At 44.5% G+C, this 23,595-nt stretch overlaps 2 protein-coding genes and 1 pseudogene across 2 annotated transcripts in view; 2 read left to right on the plus strand and 1 right to left on the minus strand.

Moving 5' to 3' along the window:
- Positions 1-23,595, plus strand: part of LOC119163075 (uncharacterized) — a 392,637-nt pseudogene that overhangs the window by 292,986 nt on the left and 76,056 nt on the right.
- LOC119163074 (nuclear envelope integral membrane protein) lies at positions 9,436-10,925 on the plus strand. The gene has a single exon (XM_037415008.2). The coding sequence runs from the start codon at positions 9,575-9,577 to the stop codon at positions 10,793-10,795; it is 1,221 nt and encodes a 406-aa protein (XP_037270905.2). The 5' UTR covers positions 9,436-9,574; the 3' UTR covers positions 10,796-10,925.
- LOC119163073 (OTU domain-containing protein 5-B) overlaps positions 19,680-23,595 on the minus strand; it is a 57,125-nt gene continuing 53,209 nt past the window's right edge. Inside the window, exon 8 of the mRNA XM_037415007.2 lies at positions 19,680-20,644. Coding sequence (XP_037270904.1) covers positions 20,442-20,644 — 203 coding nt within the window. The 3' untranslated portion in view covers positions 19,680-20,441. The remainder of the gene's footprint in view (positions 20,645-23,595) is intronic.

Consider the following 23,595-nt stretch of genomic DNA (forward strand, 5'->3'; position numbering starts at 1 on the left):
CGCCTAACTAGAAGCTTACAAGAAAAATTTTTAAAATTTGCTATCATTATGGAAAACAAATGGTAAGAACTTTTTCTGGGCATCAATTGCAAAGCATCAGTAACAGTGAGAACTTTTTGGTGTTTAAGAAAATTTATTGAGTGATTTACAAAATGTACAACCAGCAAAGGCACTATGTCAGCATAAACTAACTACCGTATTTGTCATGCTTATAATACCTTATATAAACACTTTCGTAGTTATAATGCATACTAAGTGTTGTTCTTGAAATGAATGTACGATTACAATACGCACATGTATATATGTACTAGTAGTGAATGCCATGTAGAGTTTACTTATGACATTCTTCAAATCCTGATGACCTTCACGCTACGATTTTCTTTCTGCTGCTACATAGCTATACTATAGATCTTAGGTAGCGTAGCTAACTATAAAATCTTTTCTATAGCCTGTTGCTTGCACTATAATGTTTGCCATTTGTCTTTTTTTTGTGTGTTTTTTGACCACAAGAGATTTTTTTAGCATACTCAAGCTTGCAGTTTTAATTTATGTACCTTTTAAGAAAAGTATGAACACAGTTTTTATTGCCTCGCAATAGCAAGAGTACAGTTCTGGTCGCACCTGCCTTGAGCAGTGCTGTGGGGAGAAAATACGGTGAAATTATAAATCAAATAGTCAACTTCAATGATAATGCTTGTGTTCTTGTGCAGAGTGGATATACAGTATGAACTGAACAGGCACAGGTGCATTGCCTCTAACAGAGCAACTGCAGTAACACTTTGCTTCATTTGACTTCCAGCACACCACTCATGCAGTATATGTAGACAGGTGTGATAAACTGTACATACTATTCATGCATTACATCCTAGTGTTGTGCCAGGTGCATTGGCCAAATAATTTTAGTTTTGATGTACACTTACCACAAGTAACATACAGCACAATATTGCTTATTTCCTGCTCCTAGAGTCATAGCTATAAATGCATATTAAACACAGCTGTGACTGCAATGTATAGATGGCTTGCACCGACGTGACTGAAAGTGCCATGTTGGAGTACTAGCGCGTGGGGGCGTGACGTTTCCAATGTCACATTAATATTATCAAAACATCACATGCATATTTCTTCATTTTTCATGCACTACACGTTCATGTCGCATCGCTTTCTCATATAAGCAACCCGTTTTTCATCAAAGCAGCCATCGTGGAGCACCAATTCCTTTCAGAAACTGCATCTGTGACGTCACGTGCAAGCCATCTATTGGTAATGTATTGAGCTTGATGCTGTGTTTTCTTGTAACCTCTAGGTGGATGAAATTAAAGTTGCTCCATTATTTTCCTTTTTCACAGTTCCATTTGATGAAAGGCATCGTCTTAAGCGATGCATGCACAAAAAAAAAATATTTGGTGATAAGCAAACCAACCTTGGTTGTGAAAGACACTGCGCATGCCATATGGGCAAGTGACGTGCTTATCTCGAACTGTCACTGGAACCGTTTACTCCAAGAAGAGAGCGTTGGGCGAGCTGCCGAAGCAACCCCTGACCCCTGAAAAACTTCTTGTTGTATCTGGTACAGCAAGCACAAATAGCTTTCCACAGCACAGTTCTTGCCTATACCGCTGCATGCAATAAGCTCTTTTGTGATGCTATTAAAATGTGGAATGAATTACTGAATAATGTGGTGCAAAAATGTACTTTGAGAGAATTTGAGGTTGCTCTTGACAGGCATTTCATTGAAAATGTTTAGATTATTAATTATCATGTATTTGTTTCCTTACAAATGTTCTATATGTCATAAATATGACGTTGTAAACATTATGAGTGAAAAGCACGCAACTACTATGTGTCTTATACAAGTGTGCTATATCTTACGGAATTCATCTTACAAATGCTAGTTATGTAATCTTGTGCACCCACCCTCCCTGTAATGACCCTCAAGTGAGGGTTAACAGTATGACTAAATAAAAAAAAGGTCATCTTTACAAAGCCTGGCAGCATGCTTGAAAATGAGATAGAAAAATGTATTATACTTCCATTGCAGATCATCAAACTTAGATTTATAGGGGGAAAACAGATAACCTTGCACTTAGTGCTGAAATTATGAAAATATATATATCTCTGAACTCGACTAAATTTGAATGGGGAGCATTTTAGGCTACTGCGCTTGACTGAGATAGTCTGTTGCACATGAGACTGTGCACCAGATTGCATTTCAATCAGTTGCAGTGCACAAGCACTATGGCTGATACCAAAGAGGGTTTTGCAGAGTTTGTGAAACGGAGAAGTCATACGCATTCCTATCCGGTACGAGAACGAAAGCCAAGCTCCAGCTGTATGGCGTAGCAATTGTCATTGCCGCTAAACACTCAAGCAGTGGGGCCGACAAAAAAAAAAAAAAAAAAAAATCAGTACTGGGGAAGTTGAAAAACATTGTACGGGAATCCTGACAGAGAATAGCTAGGATCTGCTAAAGCAAAAGCTGCGCAAGCAGCTATTAGGTGAATCACAAAGCGCTGATAAGGATTAATATTCAACTGCAGCTGCAAGAAGCTTGTTGCTGTGAAGCAAAATTAATTCTTGAAAGCTAGGTATGACTGTTTGTTTAACAGCCATGTGTGTGCTGTTAGGGACACCGAGTGCACAGGCTATACATTAAGCACTGGCTTAGTTACTAGTCAAATGGCACAACGAGGGTAGCCATGGAAGCTATAGACTTCTCCAACTCCAAACCTGCTATGAAGCGAGCAGAAACATGCATGCATTTAAGTTTGTGTGGGTGCCATCTTGTTGGTTCGAGATATTCATCTCGGTGAGTGAATTAAGGTCTTCCCCCGAGTTGGAACTAGCAGCTGCTGGTTCCATCAACTGCTGGTCTTAGTAGCCACTGGAAATGTGCTAATAATAAACCATCACTGCCGAAACCATTAGAAAACCAGCAGGAAATTTTCATCTGGTAGGCCTCTGAAGCTTCTGCAACACTATCACAGATAAGGTTTCAAAAACGTGTGCAAAATTTTTTACAACCAAGGAAAGTGTAATACTTTCTCGCTGCCTTCATAACTAGTTTTTCGGCTGTGGCAAATTGCAGCAATAAAAAATAGACCAATTAACATTCTAATTAATGAAGGCAGGAGGTTCGGTCAAATAGAAGAGTCGATGTTCTTCCTGCGAAGATGCCTATGCCAGTTGAAGATTTCGAAAAAGGCGACTACTTTGGCAATAAAAGCGCAGCAAAAAAAAAAAAAAAAAGGTGGGGGGGTGGGGGCTATTTGCAAAGACGAAGTGAGCATGAGCGCGATTAGCAGACGACGACAAAATGACTACCGATCACGACGACTGCAATGGGGCTAGTTCTTCTGGATTTGTTGGGACGCTGCTGGGATGCCGATGAGTGCAGACGCGTGCACATCGAGCTCCGTATGTTCTTGTCTTTTCTGTATGGTTCAACCCTTGAATCGTCCAGAAATTGCCACAGGCGTGTAGGGGAGATGCTCCGGTATCGGTGGACTCCAGTTTCACTGAAATCGGACCATTTTTCTTGTTTTTACGGCCACTTCTTCGTTCGCCCATGTGGAGCCTTCGCTACCTCTAGCGTCCAGTAGAGGAGCGGCGGCGCGACGCCGGGAGACGCTCGCCCGAAGACGACAACCACGGCGTTGCCGCGGTTGCTGACGGCTATGGACTCGACTGGGGAGTCGCAAACAGCGTCCGTACGACAATCCGAACCAGGTTTGGGTGAAGAAGTCATGGACTTTGCCGCGCAAAACCGGGATGAAGCAGCACTGCCTGGGAACTGCAACGCGGCGTCCACGCACGCCGCCGCAGATTTTTCCGCCCCAACGGAGACCGACCGCACAGAGGAGGGATGGCAAATATCCCAATCGCTCAGAGCGAAGAAGAAACAGGCGAAGGAGCGGAAATTTCAACAAGGAGGGGACTTCTCCGCAGGCAGCAGACCTACGACGGACAACCAGCCAAAGCGCCGGGGTCGACCTACAAGACGGAGGCCCCCAGCACTACCCAAGGACGATCTGAAAGTAGTCTTCCGACCTCACCAGGGACTGCCTCTGAAGAATGTGACCACCCAAGCGATCTCCGACGCTATAGTGGAGGCTTGCCAAGGAAAAGTCAGGTGGGATCAGTTTATTCTCCGCATCCGACCGGGGTCCAACATTGCGCTAGCGTCGACTCCAGACACGACCGTCGCGATGGCGATGAGAGGCGTCACGTCTTTGAATATCAACGGAAGACCACACCCGGTCAACGTGTACGTTACGGCAGGTGAAGGAACCAAAAAAGGTGTTATTCACGGTATAGAGCCGCACACCCCGTCTGAGACCATCAAAGCGAGCATCCGTTTTCGCACCCAGAGCGTGACGCTGGTCGACGCTCGGATGTTGGGAGACTCTCAGAGTGCCGTCTTGACTTTCTTCGGGGACATTCTACCAAGATATGTTTACTACAGAGGAGGTGAGAAGGAGTGTATTCCTTTTCGTAACACCGTCCAATTCTGCCGGGCGTGTGGGGCGGTTGGCCACCGCACCGACGTGTGTCCGCAGCCAGACTCACCCGTGTGCCATACCTGTGGAATGCGCAACCCCGAAGTAAACCATAATTGCACTCCGACATGCGCAATTTGCACGGGAAACCATATCACTGGAGACCGCAGTTGTCTGAAACGCCTCAAGCCTATTCGCAAGCAAGCAGCGAAACCACCCAAAAAACCACACAAGCCAGCCCCTCGCTGGTTTCAGTCGGAGGAAGAGGAATCAGAATGGGAGTACGGACGAGGCGGGACCCGAAAGAGCCGTTCCAGAACCCGCACGCCGTCGAAAAAACGTGCCGTGGAGACAGGACAACCAGGACAGCGGCATCCAAAGTCGACTTCGACGCCGAGAGCAATCTCCCAGGACAATCCGAACGCGCAAGCCCTTCCGAGAAGCAAGCCACCGGGGGCGTGTCCTGCACATAGCAACCCACAGGCGGACGCGGTAAGCTATGCGCAAGCCGTATCTCCCACTACCAAACATAAACCCGTTACACCAACGATCACAGAACACCCAGAATACAAGCGGGTAGTAACTGAAAACAGACAACTTAGAACAGAACTACAGGAGGTTAAGTCTCGAATGGCGCGCCTGGAGTCACTACTAAACCAGTCGAGCAACACAGAAAGCCCGGCGAGCACACCTGTTGTCTCGCAGCCCGTTGCGCAGCCCGTGGCAACGCAACCACCACAAACACCGCCGATAGCGTTCCTAGTTCAACAAATTCAACTTGTTTTTGCCAAACTAGGCCAGATGGAACGCACCATAAGCGACTTGAGTCAGGCGCAGAATCCTCGCAAGAGATCTTGTCAGAGCCCGGGTGCCCCCACCAGACAACCTAAAGAAAGTGGAATAACAGATTCCGAGAATACCAATCATGGCTAGACACCGTAACAATAAAAAGACCGAGCAAACGGAAATATGGCAGTGGAACTGCTGCTCATTGAGAACAAAACTTGAAAATTTCAAACAATTTATTGGAGCATCTCCAATCCCTCCTGATATAATCTGCCTTCAGGAAGTAGGCAAATTTCAGATAAATCTGAGAGGATACATAAGACATGTTAACCCAAAGTACCCACAAGTGGCGACATTTACCAAAAAAGATATCGCATTGAGTGTCAGCTACGTGAGCAATGAGGCAGTGCAACACCAGATAATAACAGTGTGGCCCAAAAAACGTGGAGGACCAAAAACAGTGGGGGTCAATATATATAGCCCACCTAAGGAGAGACGAGCCGACTTTGAGAACATTATAGCACATGCGATGGGTTTATTGAAAGAGAAAGACAGGTTAGTTATCATGGGGGATTTTAATGCGCCACACAGAAATTGGGGATATAAGCAGGACAGCCCTAAGGGCAAACTCCTTGTAGACCTTGTTGAACGGTATGATCTCTGCCAACTTACACAACCAGACCTACCGACACGTGTCGGGAATAGCTTAACAAAAGACACGTCACCGGACTTAACGTTTACAAATTCTGAAGGAAACGTCTCATGGGCGCACCTCGGAGAAAACTTGGGAAGCGACCACTACATTCTCGGAATAACTATTAATGCCGCCACGACAAGAAGAATGGGGAAAGCGACAATATCTGATTGGAACAAATTTAGGGAGAACGTAGGAGACCAAGGGGAAATAATAGATCTAGGTAACTGGGTGACACAGATAAAGGAGGCACACAGGAAAGTGACAAAGGAAATGGAAACAAGCGTGGAAATCCCAGCAGTCTACAAGCACCTGCTACATTTGTGGGACGCGCGGAGAAGCCTCACAAAGCGATGGCGGAAGCAAAAGCTTAATCGCAAATTGAAGATAAGGATAGCTCAGTTGTCACAGGAAGCCAATGACTACGCACGTCAACTAAATAACAGTAACTGGAGGCAATTTAGTAACTCACTTAGAGAGACGTTAGGAACCAAAAAGACCTGGCACATCCTGAGGAGTATGATCGATCCAGGGGCAACAAAAACAATGACGAACAGGGCTTTAAGAATTCTGGAGAATGAATTTAAAGGTAACGATGACGCACTTATCTACGAAGTCAAGAAATTATATGTCGGACAAGACGCATGTGAAGTGGTACATGGCAAATATGCAGGAAAAGAACAACCAGAGTTAGACGCTCCCATAACATTTGAAGAGGTTTATGCGGCGGCCCAGTCTTTCAAAAAGAATACCGCCCCAGGACGAGACAAAATAACAAACTCTATGCTTAGAAATTTGAGTGATGCGGCCCTTCGACGAATCACGGATTTCTTTAATGAAAAGGTATGGGTAGATGGAGGAAACCTTCCAGTAGAATGGAAGGACTCAAACATCATGTTAATACCAAAACCAGGGAAACCAAGAGATATTAAGAACCTCCGACCAATCTCCCTTACCTCATGCTTGGGTAAGCTTTTTGAAAAAACAATATTGACTAGATTGACAGACTATGTAGAGAGAGAGGGTCTGCTACCGGTGAATATGTTCGGTTTCCGACCACATGTATCGGCCCAGGATGTTTTCCTGCTGTTGCAAAATGACGTCATGAACCCAAACAGAGGTTCAAGCGACGAATTCGTACTAGCACTAGATATCAAGAAAGCATTCGATACAATATCACACAAGGTGATAATGGAAGGCCTCGAATCGATTAACTGCGGCCAACGAATATATGAGTATGTCCGGTCATTTCTGACAAGCAGGAAAGCTACCATTTCTTTAGGCTCGGTTACATCTGAAACCTTCGACTACCCAAATAGAGGCACCCCCCAGGGAGCCATGCTATCCCCGATACTATTTAATATCGGCCTGAGAAAGCTCGCATGTGAGCTGGAAAATATAAAAGGTCTAGGAGCAGCTCTTTACGCAGACGATGTCACCTTATGGACAAAGGGTGGCTCTTATGCGGACAAAGAAAACGCCCTCCAGGAGGCAGTAGATAAAATACAAGCTTTCGTGACAGCTGCAGGAATGCAATGCTCGCCGGAAAAAACTGAAATGGTTAGAATTAGGGCAAGATACGCAAAGAAAAAGGACTTAATACCGGTAGCAGTACTGCTGGATGGGAGACAAATCAGGGAGGCAGATGTAATACGCGTGCTTGGCATGTGGATACAAGGAAATTCGGGAACGTCACACACACTACAAAGGCTACGGGGAACCACGGCGAATGTGGCCCGGATGATCAGGCGGATAGCAAATAGCGAAATGGGACTAGAGGAGAAAGAAACCATTGCACTCGTTCATGCATTTGTGATCAGCCGAGTTACGTACGCGCTACCGTACCAGACAATGACAAACCAGGAGACAAAGCAAATAAACACAATAATAAGGAAAGCATTCAAAGCAGCATTGGGGATTCCGGAAAATGCCAAAACCGAGAGGGTAGAGAAATTGGGCATATACAATACCTTTGAGGAGTATGCGAATGCGGTGCTTTTATCTCAAAAGGAAAGGCTCAATTCAAGCTATCATGGGAGAAGAATTCTGGAAAAGATGGGATATACATTGCGACCGTTATATTGTGACGAGGAAACGGTGCTAATAGATGCGGAAAAACGCACACATTTAACTGTAGCGCCTATTCCCAGAAATATGCATCCGACGTATCACGCAGGAAGGAGGAAAGCGAGAGCAGACTCCTTACGCAAAGCATTTCAGAATAGCTCAGAAGCCGTCTTTACAGACGTAAGTAAAGCGAGCAGAGGGTCACATGTAGTGGCAATTGTAGCACAAAATCACACCACAATGGCGTCGGTTAAAACTTGTTTCACACGAGTGGCAGAGGCGGCAGCAATAGCCATATCCAACGCAGAAATCAGGGGAGAATCAGTGGTTGTGCTCTCCGATTCACAGGCGGCATGCCGAATGTTTCTCCGAGGAACGCTACCTAAAATAGCGTATAAATTTTTGAATAAACCCATAACAGGAGACCATCACATTGTATGGTGTCCTGCTCACGAAGGTTTGGAGGGGAACGTCGTGGCAGACCGTATAGCTCGAGGCATCACCAACCGAGCGACGGCAGGCCACGACGTTGAACCTCTTTCCAATTCGCGTGACATCCTCCTCCAACAAAGGAAACAACGAAAGGAATATGGGCTTCCACATAAGGACTTGGATAGCCAGCAAAGCAGGGATTGGAGACGAATACAAACCAATAGCTTTCCCAATTTGTACCATCTAAGTAGAATATATCCCGCAAGATATAAAGACACCTGTCCGTGGTGTTCACAAGTACCAACACTCAGCCACATAACATGGGAGTGCACCCAGAGGCCCACACACATCGACAGCCCACACATCACGAAGCAACCACACATGCTTCACAGGCAGTGGGAGGCATGGCTTGCGGACGAGGACAGGCAGAGCCAAATAGCTTTGCTTGACCAGGTCCAGCGAGCCGCTCGTGCCAGCGGAGCCCTGGACTGAGGGCCCGACCAAACTGCCTGCATTTCAAATTTTTTTTTTCTTTCTGAATAAAGTTTCTTCCTCTGGATTTGTTGACGCATTAGCGCCTGGGGGGCTATAAATGCGAGCACAGCCTGCACACCCACAAAGTGAAGTCGATAGATGTTTGATTTTTACGACGCTAGCTTATTCAAGCACTCTAAAGATTTTTCCCGAGACATTAATGGCGCGTAATAAGAAGTTTGCGCTCGGCGAAGAACCCGGTCGGTGGTAAAAACTGTGGAAGTTCGACAGGTCTGAGGTGTGATAAAAACAAACGACGAAAACGGACAAAAAAAAACAATAAATCTGTACATGAAAGCGAAACTGCGCGCAGCAGCACTACTTCAGTGAGAACAGCGTGACGTCACTTCTTTTCAATCCGCCCGCGCCATCCTTTCGATAACGCGGTTGTGTGTTTTCTGGCGTGGTATTCGCGGCGTAACCGCCAATCGACGTGTACCGTACGATTTTTAGGTCGTCACATATAAGGGTACGTTGACAAAAGCGTAGAGCGTTTGCCTACGACTACACACTTCGCGACTCGCTCGAGTCTTCCCGTACCTGCGGCTTGGGAACACATCGCGATATGACCATCGCCGCGTTCACCTCGTCGACGGTGACGGTGCTCTTCCTTGTTCTAGGCAGTGTCTTGGGAACTGCCATAGTCCTGACAGAACGTGGCGTCTACTCGTCGCCACAAAAGTTCGACGGCGGCATCGACGTGTACTGCTGGGAGCCGCCGGTACACGACGGCCTGCCCATTTTCGTCGACCTCTTCACAACGGCGACGCTCAAGTTCTACCTCGCTCCCGACGACCTGCGACTGTTCACCGGTGAAGACGAGTGGGCCGTGCAGCACAAGTACCTCCACAGCGGTATCGATTTACCTAGCTTTACGATGCCTAAATTTCTGCGCAAACTCAGCTTGAACAGTCGGGACCACCGCTGCGTTGGCGTGTATTCGACAGGACCGTACGAGTTCGCGTTCGCGCGCGAAATCGACCGTCGAGGTGTCCTCCAGTTCTGCGTCGGCGTCGTCGTCTTTTTCGCAGCTCCCGTCATTTCCCGCAGCGCCGCGGTCTTCTACACCTCAGGCACGTGCGTCGGCGTCCTAGCCTTCCTTTTGATTGCCGTGTTCATCGCGAGTCGCTTGCTTCCGCGCAGGACCGCGGGCTACGCCCTGTTGATCTTCGGCTGGGCCGTGGTCGTGTCGTGGCTAGATCTCCTCTGGTCCAACTTGCAGGAGGTCTTAAACAATTACCGGCACATCGCTGTCTGCTACGTCGTCGGATCGGCCGCCCTGAGCTTCGCGGTCTGCTACAGGTTCGGTCCGCCGACCAACCCTCGAACTCTCGACTTGATCCAGTGGTCACTTCAGTTGGTCAGTCTGGCGTGCGTTTATTTCTCGTCCGACAGAAGCGACGTCATGGCGGCCGTGGTCGTACTGATGCTCTCCACCTACGCTCTGCTTTCGTTCCGGTCGCGGAGGCCTCCTGCTGCTGCCCGCCTCGACCTCAACGGCTCGACGGCCGCGATAATTGAACAATGTGCGACTCCGACGGATTCGCCGCGGGCTTCGACTCGCGCCCAGTTCGACGATGACGGCATGTGGACGATAGTTACCAAGATACGGGCTCCTCGGGCGAAGCAGATCGCCATGTGTATCCGTGCCGACGACGGCGTGCGGTCTCCGCGACAGTGGGTGACGGTATCAGAACGTCGAGGCATGTCGGACAATAGCGAGGAGTACGAGGTGGATTGTTTCCGCGAGGATCCGAATGACGAAGTGTCCCATGACGCGCATTGAATGATGTGGTAGGCCCTTCAGCATTTGCTCGTCGAAGCGGTGGATACTTGTCGAGCGTACTCAATGACCTGTTTGCGTCAATGCACTTTTTTTTTTTCGTCAGCCTTGTAATTAGGACTGTGTGGTTGAACGCGCGAGGACCTTGCGGAACAAATGTGTTACAAACTGATCTGTCTTGTTCAGGCTGCACCGCCTGGAATTGTATAGGCATCGTCTTTATTAAACTTCGAAGCGCGAAATCGACGAACACAGGCGGGAACAGAGATACACAGGACAGAGTGTCATGTCCGCTATGTCCTGTGCATTCGCGCTCCTTCCTGTCCTCGTCGATTTTGCGCTTCGGAGTTTTAAGATTATGAACCAACTAGCCCAGCAATGCATTCTTTTAAGGCATCGTCGTCTTCTTTTTTTTTTGCATATTTATTCAATATATGAGAAGGGCACTCGGATTGTTGAGAATTGGAGCTACATTATGCACTTTGTGCAATGCAGCCAAAGAAAAAAAAAATATTCCTCAACTTTTACATTTGTTTGTCACTGTCGTCATCTCTTATGTAATGAGGTGACCTCTACGAAAGAAACCACAGGGCAGTATTTTCGTACATATCATTTATTGACCTTTCACTTCAAACATGATGCAAACAGTAATGGGCAAAAAAGAGATGGGGGCGGGGGTGCTGACAAATGCACAATTAACAAGTAGCAAGTAGTAAGAACCAAAAGGCTTGCAGAATATGACTCGTATTATTTCTGCCTTCAAAGCCTTCATCTAAATCAAGACAGTCACTCTGAAGCCACTTGCATTATTCAAAAAACTAGTCAACATTGCTACTTCCAAACTAGAAACTGTCCACGCCAAATGCATGCAAGACCTTCTGAATGATAATTTACTCCCACTTGAACTGGTATAGCGCATTATGGGGAAGAAGAGACGGCCGAGCAGACTGACACAAGAGGACAGAGCGCTAACTTCCAACTCAGTACGACGAACCAACTCGCGCAATCTTCAACACTCGTGGACTTAATTTACTCCCAGTTTTAAGAAATATTGCAGCACTACTTTCTCAGTTCTGTAGAAAAATGTACTGGCTTGCATTGTTGTGCAAAACACGTGGCCTCGCTGCCTTCTTCAGCCAGAAGTTTACTTACTATTGGGAAAGAAAGCTAATGCAGACACACGGGTGCTCTTTCACCAACCCTGGGTGCTCATGTTTAAAGACAAAACGAGTGAAATATATGTGCAGAGAGCAATGTACTGAACAACACAGACCGAGAAACATCATTTCCGAAAAGTTTAAGCAGGAGCAATGCTGGTGTAAGAGTAAACAAATACAAGTTTCTAAAAAAACACATGGTGCGTTGTTAGTACAAGTTCTTGCCAAGACTGCTGTTGAGCGACGAAAGAAATATTTCTATAGGAATGCAAGAACTGTGCATATTCATATGCAGTGGTTGTGTAGGAACACAAGAATGTGCACTACAGGGTCACTCAGGTGCACTAGAAGACATGTGGGATTGGAGCGAAATCTCATTCCTCTCCCGTAGTAACAAACGAACACATATCATGCAACACATTGAAACCATAATCAAGTAACACACGCGCTAAAACAAGTTTCTCATGCCCTGCCAACAGCTTCTACTGCCAAAGTCGGCTTTAACAGATATAAACCTATATGAACCAACACTAACCTAAAAGACGCAGGCACAACAGTGTTTTGAAAATATATAGCAATGTATTAATAAAAATTATCTTGTTTCTTTACTATGTCAGCCGAGCCAAGGTTTCGGGCCAGACTGGTGAATTAGGTCGGAACTTGGGTTTGAGCTCCTCATTGGGAACTGCTGCACAAATGTTTTGAGCATTCCATCACCAGTTTCACACAAAGTGGCAAAACATTATACATTTTCCCATCACTTCAAGACAAGAGTACATGTGCAAACAGTAACACAAAGAAGAAACCACACAGATTTACATTTTTGACAGTCTTCAAGAGAACTGTCCTTATGGACAACAGTAAACTTTTATTTATATAGCGAGTGATACTGAGAAAATGTGTGGCTAAACGCAAATGCCTTGCAGATTGTGCATTCCTAGTGAACCAGCTGATAATGGCGATCAACATTGTTCTCTCTCAATGCACAGTGATCAGCCTGAACTAGTATCGCAACTTACTCTGGACAAAAAGAAGAAAAGGAAACAGTCAATCACTGCTCCGCTGTACACAACGCGAAGCTGAACTGACAGTGGTGAACCAACAAAAAATGGTCAGTTGTAGGAATGCCTTTAATATCCTACTTGCATGCTATTGGTAACTGAGTATCAGACTACGGCATCAACAAAGGAAAACCTCATGTCCTCGACCATTTACCCATGGACTTCGTGCTAGAAACGACAGAAAGTTGAGCTTGGTAAAGATTCATCATAAAAGAACAAATACATTAGACAAAGACGCGTCCTTTGTGCTATGTCTTCACACAATTCTTGTTGCATGTTGGAGACAAAGAAACTGGCAGACCATGACATTTCTGGTCATAACAGTTTTTACAGAGGAATATGGTTATGCTTGCAGGACATGATAAGTTAATGACACCAAAGCCCTCGTGCGGAATACTTAAAAGGCAACATAATCAAAAATTACTATGAGGGTAAACAAGAGACTGTGGAGATGTTTTTTCGCTCTCACATCGACTGACTGATAGCAAAATACATCAACAAGTTGCACCGTTTGGGTACTACTGTCTGTAATGGAAATTATAAGCTGTACCCGTCCGAAACACAAGCCTGTTGTCATGGCTGCTGAAAGATCAGAATTTAGAACCTTGCACAAAGAGAATGTACAGGCAGTAGGTAGGCGTGGAAATACGTGCCATTTGGCAGACGACACTGGCTGGTGAACTTTGTGGGGTGTTCTTGTAATGTACACACCATGATAGTACTCTACTGCATCTGTTGCCGTAACTATGTTACAGCATATCAATTGATGGCATGTATCGAGGCACCTTCAACCGTCCAGCCGCACAGTGAAAGGACATAGACAGCCTCTCTCAAATCAGTTGGAGATCGAAGGTGATGTGCAAGTGGTACCTGAGTGCACATCCTCTAAATGGACCAACTGCAACGATCCAAACACTGCTATACCGAACAACAAACACTTGAGTGCTTACTGCAAAATAATATACGAAATTTAGTTGTATTATATGAAACTTAGCAGAGCAGAACTTGAGAATAAGATTGTTTAATACTACATTTCACATAACTTTTTTTTTTATGGCTGGGTTTACATTAGCCGTTGAGCAAGGAAATGTCTGCGAAAGAGAGTGAACTGATGATTTTTTTTTTTTTTTTGAACAGGACGAAAACTGTCATCATACACTTCTGCTACTTGACACGATAGACGACGAGCACTAGCAAATGCAGTCACCAGACACGCCACAGTTGTCACAAAACAAAACCCACACACCCTGCATGCAAGCTCGCACCCTGCATGCACCACTGGTTACACCAGTGATCTGGCATGTTTCATAGTTCCATATAGTTCACCAAGGGAGCACAGTGGAACATGTGAAGGCATAGATTACATACGTAAGACAGATTATCAAGAAGATGTGCATAGATCATAGCACCTTAACTTACGACCTTTTAAGCTTCCTTTGGAGTTGCAACATGCCGTGCTCCAAACTCTAAGCTTGTACCATAACGAATATGCCTAGTACTCAACAAGCAAAGTGGCTCAAGATTTATTCTGTGGCAGTTAATTTCCAGCTAAATCACATCATAGAAGTATGGTAACCGAAGCACTACTTAAAGGCCTACTGCAATGAGTGTGAAGGGCCTGTTTACAGAGAATGCGTATCAGCTCATGGCGAATTTTGATGCGAAATACAGGCGTATCACATAATGCTAGCAAAAATGTCTGCAAAATCAGGGAAACACTGCCCGTGTCAGTGATCGGTAACGTTTCTCAGGAATTTTGAGAGGCAATGCATCTCCTTGGCATGATCTCCGTGATCAGGCGATACTCGCAGTACCTCATTGATCTCGGTGTCTAGGGTTAGCAGGAATTTGGCGAGGCATCATTTAAGGGACGCTAACAGGAAAATAAAAACTTTGCCATGCTTTTCGCGGTAGCTATTGTGGTGGAACTAGTTCATGAGCAACTTTGGTAAAAATGTGGTTTTAGGGAATAAGTAACCACAGGAGAAGTACTTAAATATCTTGTTTTTAAAAGGCTGGCGAAAATGAATTGTTCTAAGCATAATTGCTAAATATGAGCACCAATTTATTGGATATAATTTGCATTTGACTGTCTGGGAATGTGTATTCCTGAACCAATCCATTACTGTAGTGTACCATAGATAGCTTCCTCAATATGGCTTATAGCAATATTGACGCAAAGCTAGCAGCACTGCCAAGAGCATTTCTGCCACTGCAATATTTTACAACCATGAATAAGTTGGATGTTGGCTCTTATGTTATCAACCTCCATATCAAACTGCTAAAGATCAGTTTTGAAAAAAAGCCAAGCCAAAATGCACGGAATATTTTGTCCTGCAAGTTTTATTCTGCAACAAGTGCTAAACAAAGAAAGGCTTGTTATTTTCATTATCACAAACAAGATTACCTTGTACCTGAGCCTTCTAGTGCAGGCCCTTCTCAGAGTGAACAGAAGTAGTAATTCTTGGCTGAGATTTCAGTTCCCACGCTTCTGCACACAACTAGTTGGCGTGCAGGCCTAGCTCATCATATACAAATATTTTGTGAAAATGGCAACCGAAACATTCCAATCAAGTCGTCTCCTATAGAACAATACATGTAGCATGCAAGACTAATGTAGCCTGTAGGAACACATGTTTAATTGGTTAAATAGTTCTCCCTTTCACCAGCTCACATTCAACATTTTTCTGGCAGCATCTTCGAGAAAAGTTTGGCAAGTTTTGTCGTGCAGTCTGCCCAGAACAATATAATTATTACTTGCCCATTTTGCTTGAATTGCAATGAATGTATTTTGGCTCTAGCTGTGGGGAATGCGCAGTTCTTTCCATTACAATTTTTATATGCATAGTTCCCCAATTTATAGTTAGGCTGCATTTGTGTTCGAAAATTTCACTATAATTCAGTCACTTCAATCATTGCTTGAATAAGTTATATGCATCTCTGCCTTAATGCTTATAATACATGCGCTGTGCGGACAGATATGTGTTAATTTTATGTAAAAATAGAAGAAACCATTGCGGTACTCTGCTGCTCACTTCGATCATTGCACAAACACTTTTCAGGGGAAATTTGTTTTTTTAAAAGGTGGGAAGCCAAACTGGTATAATGACAAAGCTCAGTCTGTCCAGAAATCTTGACTGAGATTTTCACTCATGTATTGCATTTTTTTTTATTCCTTTTTAGTGAACCAGTGGTGTTAAGTGAAATTAGGCAAATTTCTGAGGCTCACATGTATTATTTGCCCGTGTCATTTTTAGAGGGCCACTGGTGGGGCTTTACCGCCGTTTGCAGGATGTGCGGGCTAGTAGTTTTTACATACATAACACATTTTGTTTCACATAGGCATACACAGCTCCACTGAAAAAAAAAGTTACTTTTCAGTAAAAGACCGTTGCAAGCATCTCTAAAGACGAGAACTGTCTTTTGAGATGCTTGCTACAAAATGTGATATGCTGATTAGCTCTCACACCCTCATTATTTTTTTCGTGAAACGGAGGCAACTAAAGATATAGCAATGGCAGGTTGTTTCAAAGGAGCGTGCATTTCACTCTGTCAATCTTGTACATTTAATTGCACATATCTTGCTTCAAATTTTTCAGTAATTAAGACATCCAGCAAGCCCATGATCTAGTCTTACCAAATTCACAAAGTTTAGCGCAAGTTGAAATGAGGTGAAATTTAATTTTTTTGTGATTTCTAACAGAGAAAGTATCAGACTATGCGCATATTACCACTAGAAAAAAAAAAACAATGCAGTCTCAACTGCAGATATACTGAACTTTTAATTCGAGATACATAAGCAGTGAATGAAAGCAATTAACAGCAGCAACAAATTTTTAAGAGTTTTGTATATGTAGATTCTTGACCTATACGCCATAAAAAAAATTCATCATCAGAGCTGTACACCAGTATGGCAGAGTGCGAAGTTGAGCTTGGGCTCGTTGGTGCATATCATTGTTAAGAAATTTATTTACTGCACTAAAAACACAAAGGTCTAGACTTTTTTGTCCATGTTTTTAGCATCGTAAAAAACTTTTTCATGAATGTGTCAGTGCGAGTGCCTACGAATGCAAAATGAAACAAGAAAGCTATCAATTCTGGAGCAAATCTGATAACACTATTCTATTTTTAAATGCAAGACATTCTGCATCAAGATATCTCTATACATTGGCGTCCACAGGCAACTCTTGTCTTCCTAAATAAGTTATACTGGAGTCACATGCAACATGGTAAATGTAATGCCATTCACAGCCTATGACATTTTGTTAGTAACGTCAAAGCAAACAGGAGAGCTAACGGCATTAAATGACAATTATGTTTCCAACTTTTTTTGACTGCGTAAGTTAACGAAATTCATGTGAACTCTGTTTTCAACCAAATGTGCAACTTTTATACCAGGCACACGCTAAAAAAGTTGTTAATGACTCTGTGCTTTTCAAATTTACAAAATTAGAAATATTTCTGTTCTATTGCCATGCTCAGTAATTTCGTCAGTCATGTTGCTTTTCATTTGACTCTTGACCTTATTTAAGTGGCAAAGATGCAACAAATTGTGTGAAATGACCAAGCTTGTATTATCAGCAGCACTACCAGCAGCAGTAATATGATTTGCACAAATATCTCTGAGCAAGTCATGCTGCCTTCCTCCTAAGGCAATGGCATGAAAGGTTGGTTATAGCACAGCATTTTCAAAAGACATGTGTGTTCATCGCGTGATGGCAAGCAGAAAAACATGACACGACATTTGCAGCGTGACAGGAACATAAATTGCTGTAATGTTCTCAATACGCTAATACAGTGCACCTGGAATTTCTAAAATGGCACCACTGTTGACAAGAATGCCAGTTTATATAACATGAGCTTACGTTGATAAAAAATGCGCGACTTGCTTGTATGCAAAGGCCATGCCCTATATGACCTGTTGTCACAAGAGCAAGCAAATTGACGCACCACCTTAATGACCATGAACCGATACAATTAGACTGCACATACGATCCGCAAAGAAGAAATTCGCTGTTCCCATCTTGATTCTCCCAGATTCCACAACTTCCACTGTCACTATCAATAGTGCCTTAATATATGAAACTGCAGCTTGATTCACCAGCGTTCAATGTTAGGAAGCATATGGTGGCAGTCTTTTTTATTACATTAAAACAACGTTTGAGAAATGAACAGGCCCGATGTTAAAAAATTAAACCGCTCGAAAAGCTTGTTGGCGGTGAAACATCGCGAAAACTTGTGGCACGCAAAAAAGACGGACTAAGAAAGATAACCGAACGATGCGCTGCGGGACAGCGCATCGTCCCATTGTCTTTCTTAGTCGGTGTATTTTTCATGCACCACAAGCTTTCAAGATGTTGAACAGCTCGTGCATTTTGTCATCGGAACAACAACAAATTAACGCAAGCACATTGACAAATCTTGAAACATAAATCTGCTGTGTCCGTGTGCTTTACAAATCATGCACTCGTGCGACTGGAAGTTTTGATAAGCAAAAAAAGCATCCTCTGGATGAAGGGCTTGCCATTTACAATCCTGAAAAACATACTTCGAAAACAAAAACGGTACAGTACATGCGAGCACAATGCTAAAGAAAAGTAACGTGCAGCTATGACACAACGCATGACATGCGTTAAACGAAGCAGACTAAATCCTACAACTGGATGCAATGCTCTCTGTTTCCAGAAAACATATAAGGATTTGAGGGGCTATGCAGTATTCAGGCAACACTGAATTCCTGCCTCAATCTCGGTTTTCAAGGTGCATCTCGCCATACTTTTTTTCTCATGCCATACAATGGACAAACGGTAACATGTTCGAATGATACGATGTTAACGGTTGAGCCAGTATTTGGATAGGCACTTATGATGATTTTAATTCATGTTCGCATTGTACATCACTGAAAATGAGCCGACTTGAAATTGCGGAAGCGAACTCAACTGTAAAAGTCAGAAATCTTTAACAGTGCAGTGAAACGGCCTTGTCTTGGATTTACTCGAAGACACATATGACTACACTTAATATAACAAAATTTCATTATACATGAAAATAGGTTTGTTATATATAAAAATTCGTTATAAGGGTTTATTCCCAACTATATACCTATTGCAAAACTATTTTTCATTTACTTTGTTTTAATCCATATTTCGCTATATCCGGCTTCATTATATCGAGGTCTGAGTGTATCTGCTCTTTTTGCTTGCATTCGGAGTCGTTATTTTAGGTATAGTTGCACTGTTTGCTGAGTTAGCACAGCATCTTGTTCGTTACCACCTGCATCGCATGACCACATCTGCAGTAAGAAACATTAAAAACAAACATGCTGCTTTGGCCAAACTGCAACGGACTCTGTAGTGCCTACCGAACTCTGACAAACAACAGAGGAAGCCAAAGGAAGTCTAGTTTCTACAGCAGTGAATGAGCTAAAACTTCCAAGTTTATTGAAAACACAAGAATTTAGCCTGCCACAAATGTTTTACATGAATAAGTTGGGCAAGAACAAACCTACGGAGACTACACTGCATTCCTTTACACAACCATTAACTACAAAATCAAGCCAAGTCAATACGAAACTTTCTATTCGTGGCTAACGCTTTTAGCTGCTAATATTACCCGCAGAACACTGCAGACGGCCACAGCCTGTACCAATGCAATCAACCAAATCTCAAGACACAATGGCGCTCAGATGGGCGCAGCAAAGAACATGCACAGCTAATTACAAGCTACTCCCAGCTTCGCAACTCAAAGAATGAATGAAAGAAAACCTACACTTGTACTTACAATGAAATTAAACCGACATTGAGAACCTCGCTACACTTTAACACTGCTGCATCCCTTCATACACTTACTCGCACCAATGCTGGCAACCCTGTACAATTCTATATGCTCGATTCAGGCATGACCAAGCAATTTACATTAGCACCAGCAGCATTGGGGGCAAAAAACAAAAAGATTAATGAACTCCCATTTGTCAAAGCAGCCAATTTTGCAATCTTACTCTCAGTACAGAGTCACTGGGATCAAGGAAAAGAAATGTGTGATATAGCAATAGCTTCAGTTCTTTGTAGACAAGACCAGAGACACAAACGTACATACACAATCTGCTTCGACCAGAAAATAAAAATTATGAAATAAAGAAAAGTTTCTGGAAAAAGAGAACTAGCCGTCAGTTCTTGATCCTGTCTTGCCGAGCCACAGGATTGTCCTTTTTTTGCCCCCCAATCACGGCTACTTCATCCACAGCCACAAAGGCATGGGCCACGGCGACACAACCAAAGCACATGACACCGGCTCACTTTAGCACGTGCCGCCATGGCTGCGCAAAATGTAGACCACAGTCAGTCGTTTGAGCGGGCGGCGGCGGCACAACGGTCCCTCTCCTTTCACATGGCGCTCACACAGTGCCTGCCCCGTGATGGCCCGGCCGCCTCGTTAGCTCGACACGGAGGCCGCCGCATTGGAGGAGCTGGATGCAGCTGCAGTGGCTGCACAGTCCGAGCTGTCCCTCCCGGGAGAGCGCGAGCCAGGCGAAGGTACGTTCGTGGCCGATGCTCGCTTCAGGGAGTCCAAGTACTCCTGCTGTGACTGCGCCAGCACCCTGGCTATGATGTCCGTGTCCTCCCAGTCCGTCAGGCCTGGGAAAGATGCTTGGCTGAACTCAAACGTGCAATACAAAGCTTCCCAATTCGTACAACCCCTCAAAGCCGTCAATTTTTTTGGTGCTTTACATTGGCATAACCACTTCAGGCACAAATCCATGTAGGGTGTAAAAAAATTGCTAACATGTAAGCAATACACAGAACATTGTTATGCAGCTTACTAAACAGTATGAAGCCTAAACCACATAAGGTTCTGAATAGAGCTGTGGCAGTGCTTGCCCACTCATCATTACAACACACACAATTTCAAAAATACAACATGGACCACTTATAGCGTCAGTAATGAATATGTGCACATTAAGTGGTACCCATACTGTAGCCAAAACAACATTTTTCAAAGTCTACATCTGTGTGTGTGTATAGGAAGACACTTGGGCTTTGCCTGCAAGAGTAGATCACGATAGCATAACTGGGCCTCATGCACATTGCTTTCTGAACTGGTATAACCTGCTTCGGTTCTCAGTGCATGCCTCAACAAGGCTGTAAGAAAACGAATGACTGTACCTTTAACCTAGGCCGTTTCAGAGCAATATTGAATGCCTATAGCAAGCACAGTTGTTAAGTGCTGCCGACCCATTACCGTATTTACTCGATTCTACAGCGCCCTCGATTGTAACGCGCACCGAATTTCCACGACAAAAAAAAAAAAAAAACGTAAGACATTGATTGGAACGCGCACACATTTTTCTCGCTGGCCCACACGATCACACCACTCTAAAAAACGACTCCTTTCGGGAGCGTCTTCCATTTTAATATGAGATACGGGCGAAGCTTTTGCCCATCTGACGTGTAACAGAGCATCATTGCCGTCACTGTAGTTTTACTGTGGACTGATGTCAGCACGCGAACTTGCTTCACCCCCTTCTTCTCGACGGTTGTGGTGCCAGGCATGTCGAAGAAAAGAGGCGTCTGATTGGCATTCACGATTTGCCCAAGCAGGTAGCCGTTGTTGTGCCGCAGGTTTAGGACGAACCTCTGAAAACTGTGAAGCTTTTCATCGAACTCCTCCGCAAAACTTTTCCCATATGCCCGTTCCCCTTCGAAAGAAAAAGCCTTTCCTCTTCATAAAGTTAGTTAGCCAGCACCTGCTCGCTTTAAACTGGCTCCACATTAGACCTTTTTCTAAGGCTACTTGCATAGCCCGCAGTTGGAGCAGTTCTGTCGTCACGGGCCGCTGTGCCGCTCGCTGCTCAAGCACATACTCGCCGAGCAGCTCTTCCATTTGCGGAAACCGACCCTGCTGTGGTCCACTGAAGCCTTTGCGTGAAGCTTTGCTGTCAACAATCTTCTGCTTTTGTTTCCGCCGGTCCCACACGCACGTTTCGGGAACTCCCAACGACCGCGATGCGGCCCGATTTCCGCCCGTTTCTGCACACGCGATGACTTTTCTTTTAAAAGCGGCATCGTGGTGCACTCGAGTTTTTGGGGTCGGCCCTTCCATGCTGTCGATGCTAATGCACTACAAGATGACGAACTCCTCAGCACACGTACTAAGTGCTGCACATGGGAAACACATAGGCAGAAATGGCCGACGCGCCATGCTGACGCACGTAGGGGGCGGCCATATTGGAAATGCCGATGGCAATAGAATGACCGTCTTGACCGTCTTCATTTTTTTTTTTTTCGTACTCGATTTTAACGCACATGCGATTTATGAACTCGATAACCCGAAAAAAGGTGTGCGTTAGATTCGAGTAATTACAGCAATTATTCTGTTTGCGAATCACCGAAGGGCCCACTACGTGTCCGTAGGGCAAGTCGCAAATATACTAAGCTGTTCACTTTGTTAATAGTGATTAAATATGTTTGAGCACTTTGTACTGGGTGGACACCCACTAGTTGCTCAATTCACCGCTTTTGATGCCTGGCACAATTCTACACTTCTGTTATGCAATCTGTGATGCGTTAAGGAGACTCCTTCCACAACATGAAATTCGTAGTGTTTTTTGTTCTTTCAACATCGTTCCAACACATTTCACGTCTGTGAGGTAGAACGCCTCTTTACCACGTAGACAGCATGGTTTCTATCCTCACTCAAGCCTGAAAATTTTTAATATTTATTTTCCTCAATTTTTTGGTTCTGGACAAAATGATTCTGGAACAAATTTCTCTCCCACAACCAATGATGCCCACATCAACACCGACGTCAACAGTGACGTGGGAATTTCTGGGAAATGAGCTCTTTAACGTGAGCTCGTCAGAACATATGTAAAAGTGCATAAAACTACAAAAGGCAACATGGAGAGAGAGTAAGAACATTGAACTGCTTTATTCAACTGACAACACCAGGTATAAATACATACACAGAGCTAGCTGATAAAAAAATATAGCCAAAGGAAGCAATCGGCAAGTAAAGCACTGGGTGATACAAGGTAATACTTGCTGGGCAATACTCAGTGGTACAGTCGAGCCCACATATAACGGCCCCACTTAAAACGAACTTTCGCTTAAAACAAACAATATCTGCATGACCGTCAAAATATACATTGGTTCAATGGCACAAAATCGCACTTACAACGAACGTCTCTGAGCGCCGCTGATCGGTTACAGCGAACGGAGTTAGCGGTCTGCGGACTTCCCGGGAAACCAATTTCGACCATCGATCAGGCATTGGCGAAGTGTCCATACATTCTTATTGTTAAACGCCGACCCTGCCTCCGCGACCCTCTAGTTGCCACTCTTCTCAACCCATGGAGGAAGGAAAGGAAGGAAAGCTGTTTCCTTCCTCCATGCCCTGACTGTTTTTTGTTACGCACTCCTCTTTCCGTTGTCCCCTCGGTACTCTGAGGCCACCGCATCGCCAGACGAGGCCCGTGTTCTCACATTGCCACCTACATTTCGAAGATCGGTCGGCCATCTACCCCGTTTTTGATCGCTGGCACTGTCGTTGGCGTCGCCGGCCTGGAGTGACCAGGCCATTTACCAAC

Source organism: Rhipicephalus microplus, chromosome 9 (assembly GCF_043290135.1).
Source record: "Rhipicephalus microplus isolate Deutch F79 chromosome 9, USDA_Rmic, whole genome shotgun sequence".
NCBI lineage: Eukaryota > Metazoa > Arthropoda > Arachnida > Ixodida > Ixodidae > Rhipicephalus > Rhipicephalus microplus.